Below are 13812 nucleotides of genomic sequence, written 5' to 3'. Positions count from 1 at the left end.
GCGCCCTCCTGTGGCCTCGGGAGACAATTAGACCTATACAATAAAGACCTATTTAATCTGCATATAAAACATTGAGATATTTGTTTAATTTTTATTGTGTGTTTGACTTAAAACAAAAAAATATTTGTTGTTTGTCTCAATAAATTGAGTTAATTTAAAAATACAGTAGTTAAATGTAAAAAAAAAATTATATTGCTCTTTGTTTTAAAAAAGGTTATAAAAATGTCAATAATTATCGATACCGAACGATATGAAACATTATATTGTTGATACATTTTTAGCTATATCGCCCAGGCCTACAGCACACACAGACCACACATGACATCACATCCTGTGGGGGTAAAGACTAGCTGAGGGTCAAGAGGAGGATATTAAAGCATAAGTGTGTGTGTGTGTGTTGTTCAGCAGATGTTTCCTGAGCTCAGCGACTGGGCTAAAGGTTTGAGGAAGGAGCTTTGGAGGAGTCCACATTCACATCCCTCTTCCTCAGGGAGTCGTACTGTCTTTTCTTTTTAGAGTTTCTGATCCTGATTTCTAGTTTTCTGTTTTCACACCAACCCAGTCTTGAATGGTCTGGGGCTCTTCAGTGTGTTGGAGAGCTTCGAGTCTGACCCGTTACGATGTCCTGCTGTCAGTCTGGCTCTCCTTAAGCTACTAGCTGTGTTTGGGAATATGGTGGCTGCGTTCTAGTTGGTAAAAGCCAGTAATAAACTGGTCCAAGCTGACTGAAAATGTTGGACCAAGAAAATGGTGGCTGGTTGACCAGCTAATGAGTGGCTGGACCAGCTAGAAACCAGCTACTGTCCAAACGACAACATGCAGTTAAAGCTCAATCACCCCACAGGCTGCTCTCAGCTCTCTTGAATACATTTACCAATTTTCCACCAGATTTCCAGCAGGCTTTCCCCTAAAATCAGAGTAAGCAAAACCGTTTGAAGGCTCAGTGTGGATCTGCTCAGTCGCACCACTGCAAACCACACGTGCCACTGTGCAGTATCTCTCAATGCCGAGTGAAAGTGAAATCAGCCCAGGAACTGCCTCAGACAACAACATCAGGCTGATCTAGAGAGAGGACCGTCCTTCCTCTCATTCAGCTGAGCTCATGCAGTCAAACATGCCATCACATCGATAGTTGGGAGAAAATGTTGAGATCTGTCGTGAGTATCATGTCATCAGCATCTGTTAGCATATTCTGTAATATCCCTCATGAGACGGTGGGCTAACGCACAGTGAAGGGTGTGATGGGAAAATAAATCGGGATGAAGAGTAAAGAGTGAATGCAGGAGAGGATCATCGCTCTGAGGGTGTGAAATGGAAGTGAACAGAGAACAAACGGCTCGCACGTACCACAAAGGAGAAGATGTCCTTTGAAACGCCCACTGTGTTCCCGGCCACGCTCACCGTCACATGATCGCTCGTCTGTTCCCACGATGCACCAGTCTCACAAACCAACCTGTAGCGACACACACAAACTGCTGGATCACGAGCCAATGCTCTGACATCAACGCTGTGTGTCCAGTCCAGCATCTGGACTGGACACATAACTCATCTGTCATTTGGTGAAGTTTGGATAATTAGCTGTGTGACGCCCACAAAAGCCATGAATAAAACTACAACACAACCCAGATGACATTAAATATGGCTTCACCTGCAACAAGGATAGACATGGTTTGTGCCTACATTGAATTCTAGGCTAAATGAATCATTATTGTTTATTTTTGTACAATGAACAGTGTCCAGTGTGAAATGTGTAAAAACTGAAGCACAGATGAACTCTGACACCAAGTGAAGCTCAAATCAACATGATATCAGTCTGAACTGTCAACCACATAATAAACGTCCCTGCAGGATCTGTCATTCAGTCAAACACCAGGTACCGTATGTCTGTAAAGATCATGTTAGTCAGTGGAGCACACATGCGGAGCTGATGAAGGCTGTGAGTGTTTGATCTGTGTCCTGTACCTGACTGAGACAGTGTAGTGTTGTGGCAGTATTCTGCAGGGCACATGGCCGATGGAGACATTGATCTGAGCAGCACTGTGTCCGAGGTTCTTGCCCTGCACCGTGAGCAGCGTCCCGCCAGTCAGCGGCCCCGACAGCGGCTCGACCTGCACATCAACACAGCGTGATTGAGCTGAGCCAGCGCCATGACCTGTACAAACACAGTCCAGCACCCTGCAGACACATGCTGGCATGTCAGACACGGTCAGGTTCACACAGAAGAGAGCTGAAACGCGGGAAGATCATCTCACGGTTTATTTTGAAATCCTGGCAGAACAGTTATCATAAACCTACCTGTTTATATGTTCATTACGGTTTGGGTAAGTCATTCAGGGCTTCAGACTAAACAACTTTACTCATAAACAATCTGTGCACCTAAAACACACACACACTCTCTCTCTCTCTCTCTCACACACACACACATGTTTCTAATGTGCATTGCCGGTCAAAAGACTGGAATAATGAGGATTTTGTAATGTTTTTGAAAAAGTCTCCAGGACTGCATTTATACAGTAAAACAGTAATATTGTGAAAGCTATATAGTGAGAGCTAACGTGACGCTCAGATCAAATGTACATTAATGATTGTAACATTTCAATTGAATTTCAATTCAACTGTAACGTTTTACATTTTCCTTCCTAACTCACAGACTACTTGAAATACACTAGTCAACTTTTGATACAAGAAACAAATATAGGTGCACTAATTAATAATACAATTGATATAATTCATTAATAATGACAAGACTATAATATTAGTGGGGCCTTGGTGGGGCGACTGTAACAGTGTTTGGGGGTAATTGTAACATTGAAAAATAAGTCATATTAACCCAATCTATCTCAAATAAAAACCTTCCTCAAAGTAGAGACCTGCGCGGGACGGATTTTTCAGTCCCGCAGAACTATATCTTATCTGGGCCCGCTCCCGCCCGTAAAAGCCTGCATAAAAGTAACCTATATATTGTTTTCAGTACATCGAAGAAATTTACATGAAATGGTTCTGTAACATCTCCTAAGCTCCACAACATCCCAGCATAAACACTATAACCGATCAAATATTTGTTATTTAGGCTAAGCATCAACATTCACAAACCACTGTTATTTTTAACAGAAAAGCAAGCATGGGCTGCTGCATGCATGGTGTGGCATTGCAGAATGCGAGCAGCGCTTCCTTTATTATCACTAAAAGCTGACATCTCAGTTAATCGCGATCTCATAAAGCTCTGTTATAACACAATAAACTGTTGCGTTGGGTCCTGCGGGAGTGCAGGTCTCTACCTCAAAGTAATCACTTTACTGCTGTAGTATCTAATAACGTTACTTAAGATTCTTTATTATTACTATTTTGTATATTGTTCAAATTCTTTTAGATGTCAGGCATCATATGCATTCAAAAAGCAAAAGTCTATTTCTATTTTTGAAGTCTAGGCAACTATTCTAGTGGTAACTAGATTTTAATTATTTAAATATATTTTAATATTTAATATATTATATTGGAGGAGCTGAGTGTGTTACAAATGCCCCCAGTCTCCCTACTGTTTAATGTGTACAGAAAATGTAGTATGGGAAACTTTCATCACAAAGATAGTACACTGCATAAAAAAGAGTGAAACCCGTCAAAGTAGGATATGTAAAGACACGTGTGAGATGAAAAGATGCTGTGAACAGTCCCGCGAGCATCATTAGCACTCAGAGTGTAATGAGTCCCGGTTCACGTCATTTTACCTGCTGTTCTCTTCATTTACACCCTCAGCGAAGCCAGAGACAGAGACAGAAAGAGAACGTGTGAACAGAGCACACAAATCACAGGCTGTTTTAAACACATTCAACTGCAGAAAGAAGTCTGAAAGAACTTCCCCAGCTCTCTCACACACACTACACTGTATTTCTACCAGTCTTCTGACTAGTTCAGCTAACCATTGTGCTTCATGCACTGCGCGCTCTCAGTGCACTCTTGTAGTTGAACTAACTTTCAAAAGAGTAGCTTCCCAACACTGCAAATGATGCAGTTCTCTTTGAGCACATCTTCTCTGGTATGTTCACTGCTTGTTATCAGTTAACATTAGTACCTAGATGCTGCGAATTATTATGGTTAAATAAAAGACTGCTTTTCTCTAGAATAACATCTACTGATGAGACCAGGAACACGACTTAAGTGAGTCGATGTTGTTCACATCTGCTCTTCATCTGACCACTCCTGTAAAACACTCTCTCTGCTCTCCCTCAAACCAATCCTTTCCGCTGTTTCTGACCTGCTAGCTGGTTATAGAACACTATTATGTAAGACGAATGCTTTAGAGCAGAAATTTTAAACTGCACATGCGATGTGTGTGTGTTTGTCAAGTATCTAGTTTGTAAACTGACATTTTTGGTTTTATTGACATTTCTGTCTTGCTACATGTTACATTTACTTACTATAATAATAACAGTAAATTATGCATAATTACAAGCAAGTAACTCTAAACACAAGCTATATAACCTATAGCAAGGATCCTCAAATCTGGCCCACGAGAGCCACTTTCCTGCAGAGTTTGGCTCTAACCCTAATCAAACGCACCTGAGCATGCTAATCGATGTCTTCAGGATCATTAGAAAAGCACAGGTAGGGGAATTTGATCAGGCATGGAGCTAAACTCGGCAGCGCTAAATCCTCCAGGGCAAGATTTGAGGAACCCTGACCTATAGTAGGTACATGTTGTTAATTAATATTAGTCAGTATTTATTTGTGTAATTACACTGCAGGGACACATTAAAATAATGTGTGTCCCAATGTATTTCTTAGCAGTTGCTTTTTCATAAAGCAGGCCTCAGTTATGACTTAGTTAGGGGGAACAACACTAAATAAAGAAAGAAAGAAATTAGCAATAATAGTGGATCACGCAACTTGGGTAATTAAAATTTTGAGCCGATTCTGATTGGCATCTTGATGAATCTGAGTAGAATTACACACATTGTTGAGGCTCCTTCTGAAACTCTAGAGCAGTTTAAGGAACAGTTCAGTTGAGTCAATATTTACTCATACTGGCGTTGTTCTAAAGCCATTGGCCTCCTTTCTTAGTCTAAATAATATAACACGCTTTGTTCCTTGGCCGGAAAACAAAAGAAGGTCGTACAGCTTCAGAAGAATGGCAGGGTGAATAAACAATGACTGGATTTTCATTTCAGGTGAACCACCTCTTCAGAAGAAACATCTGAGAAGCAGGAGTTAAAGTCTCTGTCTGACCTCACTGCCGTTCATGACCTCTTTCTGTGTGTGTGCATGCGTGCGTGTGTGAGTGTGCGCAAGTGTGCGCGTGTGTGTGCTGTACCTTCTGTATGTGTGGGTCCGGGCAGCGTGTGGTGATGGAGTGGCACTGCTCCTGCTGCTGACAGCTGTTCTCACACCAGACACAGATGTGACCCTGCGCCTGACGGCCCCAACACTGAGAGCAGTCGCTGTCGCCCGCACTGCAGCTGTAGACCGCCACTGCACACACACACACACACACATACATCATTACACATCTGTCCTCTGAGGCCTTTCCAGAAGTCTGAGCCGTTGCTTTAACCCGGGTCACACATGACATCCAGCCAGGGTGAGCTGGGGACACTGTCCCACACACAACAGGCCCCGGGCTCCACGAATGCTGAACACAAGCACATGACAGCATCACAAAACTACAGGCCTGCAGGCCAGTCTGTGTATTTGATAATATCTGTGTTACTCCTCACTGGATTATGCACTGTATACCCGTCAACAACAGTGATCTTGATGTGGGAAATGAGCAGAGAACTCTCAAACAACAATTCTGCAGTTTCAGAAGCATGAGAAAGCTTCAACCATTAATGAGCAAAAACTGGATGTGCTGGTCTCTTTGAATATAAAATCAATTATTACATGTAAATTGTTAATGAGCTCATTCATTTGTCACACTGCAGGACCATTCAAGTTAACTAGAGAAGACGATGGTGATTAAAATGGTGAAAAACTACCTAAAATCTAAAATCATTACCAAAATGTATACATTCCCTCGCAGACTAACAAAATGGTTTAGAAATAATTTTCACTCAGAAATTGCTAGTAAATTTTACAAAGAAATGGCAATTAACACATTAAATTACATCAAATATTGAAATAGAACGACTGAAATGTATGTTCTTGTAAAAACTACACCAATAATCTTTGTTTTATTCTAAAAGAAAACAAATCTTTCTTTCATTCTACTTCTAAAAATCCTTACAATGCACATTCATACACATTTTTAACTTAAAATCTTTATGTTGATTTTCATGTTCATTTTGCAGACAAATTTGTAGATGGAAATGAGCTAAATCTGACAAAATCTCCCAAAACCTCCTTTTGGGCATATACTCGTTTGTTAATGAATGGATGGATGGATGGATGAACAGGTGTGTTGGTAGGTAGTAGGGGTGTAACGGTTCTCCACCCGCGGTTCAACTTAAATCTGACGACGCATCTGTAATGTGGTTTGTTCAAAATAACAACAACACGTAAAACAGACAGAGAAAGTTTTTTTTTAATTGTAAAAATGCAGAAAGTTTCCTGTGAGGGGTAGGTTTAGGTGTAGGGTTGGTGTAGGGTGATAGAATATACGGTCTGTACAGTAGAAAAACCATTACGCCTATGGAGAGTCCCCATTTAGATAGCTAAGTAAACGTGTGTGCGTGTGCTGTGATGAGTCAGTGTGAGCAGCAGACAGTCTGATGGTGATGAGACATGCTCAGCATTAATGTGATTACTACACCGATTTCACACACTTCCTTAAGGACACCAGCAAACCATCTGTTATCAGTGTGTGTGTGTGTGTGTGTGTGTGTGTGTGTGTGTGTGTGCTGATACCTGTCATTGTCTTTGGACTGTCTATATATGTGCTGGTTCCTCTTCTCCGAAGATTCAGATTGAATATCTTGCTCCACATTGTAGTTTTTAGCTGCACAAACACATGAAACACTTTTATTCATCAGTAAATCAAATATTTGAGTTACAGTTACAAACCCACTGTATGATCATACTGATGTATTTCAGAGTGAAACGAGACATTCAGACTGGAGTTTATGCATTAGAAGTGTCCGCTGTGCAGCAGTATGGTGTGAGTGTACAGTGTGACTGCCGTGTTTTGGATGTGTTGGATGAACTTACGGTCACTCCACTGCAGTTCACCGACGGCCCATCCAGCCACTGCGCTCTGTAGAGCTGCCCGTCGCCGAAATCACAGTCCAGCTCAGCGCCCTGCACACACACACACACACACACACACACACACAGAGCATGACGAGCAGAGCCACAGCTATGTCCAATCCCATCAGACTGAAGGCATGTTCAGACAACATCACAAGACCATCAGACAGACAACAGATCTCAGCAATGCCACGCAAACCCTCCCAAACCACACACAGTCACATCACACTCCTGATAGAACATAGATCATAAAATCCTCTTTCTCTCAAGGAGGATTCCCACACTCTCAACCAGTGAATGCCATGCTGTATGCAGCAGAAAACATGCTCAGAATACACACAGACGTATACACACACACATATGAACGTGTGTGAAGCCATCTGGAATTCATAATGCAGACCCACACGGAGAGGAAGCGCTGCGAGGCCTTTATTATCCACAGTACAACAGCAGAAGGAGTGTGAGTCTGTGTGAGCCTGTCAAAGCCGCTCAAGGTCTACGACACGACATGAGCTTCAGCAGTTAGCTTCAGCTAGCTTTTGTTCTGCTGTCAGACACATGGTCTTGACCTGTGGATTTGGGTCTCTTTGAGGCCACTGGCTGCTGCAGGTCTGTGCAAAGTAGCTACATTACTCTTCAGTTTGCAGAAGAGCACATCTCAGTGATTCTACCTCATTTCTGATCCACAGAAGAACCCAAAGTTTGGGACGGCAGGCCCCTTACCACACAAAATAGCATAGTCATCCCTCAGTTTGTTTGGACTGTGTTGCAAATGTTGTGTATTCCAGTCTTTACAAACGGCATCCACTCAGCACAGCCTCTTCTAGCAGCATGATATATTATACTGACAGCAACCAAGAGTGTGAATAGTGACTAAACAGGATCACAAGAGCTGTCCATCAATACTGAGACAGAGCCCTGACAGGAGCCGTGTCCCCAGACCACAGATATGTGTGTGTGTGTGTGTGTGTGTGTGTGTGTGTGTGTGTGTGACACTCGAGTCCTACATGTTCTATGTTCTTGAGCTCCAGGGAGAAGACATGAGTGCTTCCAGTGGGCAGTGGAGTAACATCATAGGCCAGCATCCTGGGACAGGACGAGGAATTCTGGGACAGAAACAAAAGGCGAGAACAAATGAGATTCAAGAAAAACAACAGTGAGCAGTGTTTAGAGAACCATGAATGCGAGCAGTCTCCTGAGTGTGTGTGTGAGGGAATATGTCAACACCAGAGGAAGGGTGGGCACACACAGTGAAAATGCAAACATCAGTTATTTATGGCTGTACAAACACAATCACACCACATTCTACCCCGCACTATGTTTTTATGGAAAGATGGAGTGTTAGCATATGAGAAAAAGACAACAATTCTTTTTTTTTTTTCTGTGGAATGTTGACCAAAAAGTCTCTTGAATTGCCAGCAGTCTGTTTTTACGCTGCACAATTCACTGATGCATGTTATTTTCAAGATAAAAATGAGAGAGACATGCAGTTGTTTTTAAGTCATTTGGAAATCATACTTTTGTTCCATATAAACAAACTTTAACATTTACTGTGTCCAAATTTCCTCTCCTCTCCAGCCATGACTATTAAAGCTGAAACTAAACTGCTAAACTTCTGAAATCTTCATGGTTATGAGGTGGAGATATGGCCATCTATAGTTACATAGCAGCATGTTTCTACATCAGTTATACCACAGTAGATATATATTTATATATTTGCAGGGCTATCCACGGGCAGCAATGCTTTATGTTACTGATATGTGAGAGCGATGAAGACGCTGTGAGTAATGTGAAAACACAGAGAGGGACTAGAAATCACTCAAATCTGTTAACTGATCTGTTTTATAGTGTTAGTTTTACGCCCCGAAACAAACTCACTGCAAGTACATGAATGCAAGCACTTCTACAAAAGCATTTTTTGTGTGTGTTTTGTTGAATTCTGAAGTGCGTCACAATGCAGTTCACACATAATGCAGTGGAATGTTGTGCTCTCAGTGTCTCAGCACATGTGTGTTATGGTGGGTATTACAGTAAATCATCTGCTTCTACTGCCGGTTTATGCAGTTTAGAAGAATAGAGAGTTTAGTAATTTCATGAGGTTTAAACGAAATATATAATTGAATGTTATCTGCATAACAATGATAACAGACACCAAGAAATGTACTTATTAATTACCCAAGAGGCAGCAAATATAAAGCAAAAAGCATTGGAGCCAAAACAGAACCTTGGGGAACACCACAGGACAGAGAAGCTGCTGATGACACAATTTTGAACTCACACTGAAAAATACCTGTCTGATAAGTATGAAGAGAACCACATATGATTATAACACATATGATTATCTAAGACAGCTGTAAGTTGATCATTAATAGTGTGAATGGGGGGGATATGAACTGACTGCCAGTGTTTTCAGTAAGTGGATGAAATTACTGGTTTCAGTCAGGTTGATTATTCAGCACTGCACCGTCAGAACATGTGAACCGTCAGCTGTCTCACATGCAGCGTTCCTCTTTCCTCAGAATGAATCCTGCATGTCTTACACAATCTGTTTCAGTCCTGAAAACAAAGCTCTGTTGCGATACTTTAAGGAATCATAGTTGTGCTGTATATTGAAGGCTGCTCCAAAAGGTAGGCAGCACAATTCTGTGAAGGCAATCCCACAGTGCACTGCGGTAAGCGATGTCAGAAAATCAATCCAATATGGTGGATGGAGTGAGAGAAAAGTTGATGTATGTAGGCAGAGGAATGGTTGAGGAATCTCATTCATTATATTGTACACAGAGGACTGTTTGTGTTTGTGTTTTATGACTTTTGTTTAAGAAAAAAAATCCCTATTGGGTTTTTAGGTCATTTTAGATCTTATCTATACCATCATTTGCACACTGAAATCAGTAACATGACAGTCATTTAAAGAGCATAGTCATTGGTCTAATCAAAAATCATAGTTTTCAGTTTGTCTAAAAGCAAATAACAGTGACTAGCTTTACTTACTTTTACTCTGGGTTTCATTCATTTTACTGGTGATTTTGTTTTTGTACATAACAGAAATTATGGTGCACATTTTAAAAATTCATCACGATAAACAAGTTGTCTTTATTTATAGTAGCAGAGAACACAATCCCAGCATGCACTGCAAAAAGCTAGAAATAAGAAATAATTCAAGAAATAATTCATTCCATGACAGAGCAAGAGAAATGTTCAGTGGAATACTGAAATCTGCCTGCTTAATCAATATATTTGCTTTAGACACAAGCCAAAATGTCATTGAATAACAAAATGTTTTTAGGTTTATTGTGAAATTAATTTGTAAAAAAAAAATATATATATATATTACACTGACCTACACAAGTGACATTTTGGCTTGTGTCTAAAGCAAATATATTGATTAAGCAGGCAGATTTCAGTATTCCACTGAACATTTCTCTTGCTCTCTGATTATTATTTCCCTCAGCTTGTTGCAGTGCATGCTGGGATTGCGTTCTCCACTAAGGACACATTAGTCATGCATCATGTTTATGATGAGGTGTAGATGCGCCGCACTCAAACAGCTCGTGCACCTACAGGACGACACAGGACTGGTCAGAAACATTCTCATACTCTGCTCACGCCTCACACTTAACGGTGATGTTTTACTCATATGAGTCACATGAACTAGCAAACTTGGACAATATTAATGTGCTATCATGAAATCGGGTTGTGCAACATGGCTTTTGATTCTGGTGATATCGTCTGTGCCTTTATTGTTATCTTTATCATTGTATTAGTTATTGTCTGTGGTGTGAGCAGCTTTAACACCTGTGCAGGTGTTCAGCTACATCTGACTGTTTTGATAGTCTTTCATTGTTTAGATTCGGAATATATTTCAATATGGCATTACTGTACAAATGCAGCAAACTGCTGTCTTATTCAGTTTTCTATGTTAAGGCTTTCACCAGTTTTTCTGTAGGTCCGTAGAGTTTTGGTGTTTTTGGTGTTTCTGAGTGAGAAATGAATTCATGTGCTTTGAAAGCTGTAGTCATTGAATGAATTTTGTGTCAAAGCAATGATAATTGAGCCACAGTTCAGCCTCATAGATGCTGTTGTGCTCATTGAAAGAGTGATCTAAGTACTGAGAAATGGATCCTAGAGATTGTTAAAAACTGTAAGAGGAAGCAGTCAGTGTGTCCATGTGTAAGTGTATGTGTGTTCTTACAGCAGTGCTTCTTGAACTTTTTTTGGCCACACCCCCTGTTAACCCTTTAAAGATATCTGCCGATATCTGTCCCACACTTTGAGACGCTCTGCCTCACGGGTTCAGAAGAGTGCGCATGTGTGTGGAAAAGACCAGATAACTGAAGAACTGAAAATGGCTTACTGACCGTGCCGCATGATTACAGGAGCGCACAGACGACACAGTTTATGTGGACGTGAGGAAACGTGTGCATGTGTGAGACATGCTGACTAACAGATCAGAGATCAGAAAGTGGCTGTGTGAAACAGTGCCGTGCGTCTGCAGGAGGAGCAGAGGCGCTTTCATCCTCACAAACACAGATGAGCGTCAGTGGAGCCACACAATTAGCCAGGCATTCATTACACCGCTATCACTGACAGAGAGGAGGTGTGTGTGTTTGTTTAAGATCAACTCCAGCACTGCTCTGTGTGTGTGTGTGTGTTAGTGGGGTGTTATCTCTCGTGCTGGAGTGACTGATGTCTGATTGATGATTACAGGAGCGCACAGACGACACAGTTTATGTGGACGTGAGGAAACGTGTGCATGTGTGAGACATGCTGACTAACAGATCAGAGATCAGAAAGTGGCTGTGTGAAACAGTGCTGTGCGTCTGCAGGAGGAGCAGAGGCGCTTTCATCCTCACAAACACAGATGAGCGTCAGTGGAGCCACACAATTAGCCAGGCATTCATTACACCGCTATCACTGACAGAGAGGAGGTGTGTGTGTTTGTTTAAGATCAACTCCAGCACTGCTCTGTGTGTGTGTGTGTTAGTGGGGTGTTATCTCTCGTGCTGGAGTGACTGATGTCTGATTGAGAGTCTCTCTGGGGGGCCGACAGTGTGTGTGTGTGTGTGTGTGTGAGAGAGAGTAACCAGACATTATCTCAAACACCCTTATCACAAACACTCTTCTCTCCCTGTTTGTGATCAAGTCTTTCTCTTTTTCTGTTAAAAACACCTACACTTCAAATCATGTTTTTCATAAAGAAATGTTATGTTTTATAATTACATGATTTTGTAAAGTCACATTTTTTTCTTTTGATTTTGGGGTGAAATGTGACCAGAGCATTTCATTTTCATGAGTTAATATCTCGTTTCTGTTAATGGTTCATGTAATCGAGACTCTGACAGTCGTGTGATGTGCTCAGCGGCGCAGAAACTGCGCTCAGTTTAGGGTTTTTTAGAGTAATTTATAGATCAGTGTGAAGAGTGTGCACTGGTGTGAATATTTTAAATGACATCAACATGCGGATGATGCAGAAGATGCTGTTATAGATGTGAAGTTTCACATTGCACTGCCTCTCCTGCGGCCCTGAGCTTATTATCACCTTCACAGATGGCCACATGTAAATGAACTCACACACACCTGACAACAGCTGAAATCACTGCTGAACACTCTGCTCTATGACAACAGCACATGTGGTGTCACAGCAGAAACGTGAGCACAGATTTTACTGCACCTTTTATACCACAGTATGGAGATTTGTGCGGCCTATAATGTGCTACACTTCATGCGAGTTGTGCAGTGTGAGACCCAATGGTTTGTTATGAATAATCTTGTCAAGTTCTAAATAAAAAGAGAAAAATAATCAAAAGAGATGAAGTACCTTTCATTCACTGGATTATCCAAAACAAGGTGTCACCCTATGGTTATGTAACATAACATTTCATTGTATTTCCAGCAAAATTAAGATTAATTGCATATATACTGTGAGGATTTTGGTCATAGCCATAACAACATGAAATAATTTTACAGCTGTAACTGTGAGTAATGCCTTGACTATATATACGTGCATGAGTGTGTGTGTGTGTTTACTCACGCAGTTTTGTAGTGGATTTCTCCAGTTAGTTTGCACTCATAAATGATGAAACTTCCGGAAACCACAGGAACACCATTAACCCTGATGGCCACGGGGACCGTGACGTGATCTAAACACAGACAAATTATTCCACACTACATGGAAGAAGCAAAAGTCTTCTGGGCTGAAATAGCATCGGCTAACAAAATATATGACAAAGTTTGTACATTGTGTGTTTCTGGCTGCCTTCTGTCTTGTCTTGCAATCAACTGCTTTTGACAGCCTTAGGTTCATAACATTCATTTAAGAAAAACTATCTCAGCTGGAGTGATTCAGCAAAGAATCAGATGAGCTCTGTTTGCTTGCTAAATCATTCTGCCCATTGAAGCTGTGTCGGCTGTGTATGTACCTTTGCCGAAGGGGATTGTGGGATACATGTGAGGGGGCAGCAAAGGGCAGGTCTGGATCTGGGTTGTGCTGTAGTCCAGATGTACGGTGGCGCTTGTGGTGATTCCCACGCCATAATCACACTCCAACTGCAAACCCTGCAGATCCGGCACACTGCCGTTGATCAGGATCCCCAGGTCCTGAGAGGAGCACATGATCAGCACACACTACGCCTG

General features: G+C 41.5%; 1 protein-coding gene across 1 annotated transcript in view; it reads right to left on the bottom strand.

The window, feature by feature from the left end:
• Positions 1–13812, bottom strand: part of LOC107747754 (plexin-D1-like) — a 68786-nt gene that overhangs the window by 20768 nt on the left and 34206 nt on the right. The window contains exons 6-15 of the mRNA XM_016562347.1: positions 13599–13776; positions 13211–13319; positions 10686–10736; positions 9470–9473; positions 8187–8285; positions 7141–7230; positions 6841–6931; positions 5309–5466; positions 1963–2108; positions 1348–1453 (exon numbers count right to left, since the gene is read on the bottom strand). Coding sequence (XP_016417833.1) covers positions 1348–1453; positions 1963–2108; positions 5309–5466; positions 6841–6931; positions 7141–7230; positions 8187–8285; positions 9470–9473; positions 10686–10736; positions 13211–13319; positions 13599–13776 — 1032 coding nt within the window. The remainder of the gene's footprint in view (positions 1–1347; positions 1454–1962; positions 2109–5308; positions 5467–6840; positions 6932–7140; positions 7231–8186; positions 8286–9469; positions 9474–10685; positions 10737–13210; positions 13320–13598; positions 13777–13812) is intronic.

The sequence above is a fragment of the Sinocyclocheilus rhinocerous genome, unplaced genomic scaffold (genome assembly GCF_001515625.1).
Source record: "Sinocyclocheilus rhinocerous isolate Xijiao unplaced genomic scaffold, SAMN03320098_v1.1 scaffold1551, whole genome shotgun sequence".
NCBI lineage: Eukaryota > Metazoa > Chordata > Actinopteri > Cypriniformes > Cyprinidae > Sinocyclocheilus > Sinocyclocheilus rhinocerous.
Note: the sequence above shows the minus strand (reverse complement) of the source record. Positions and strands in the feature narration are given on the sequence as shown.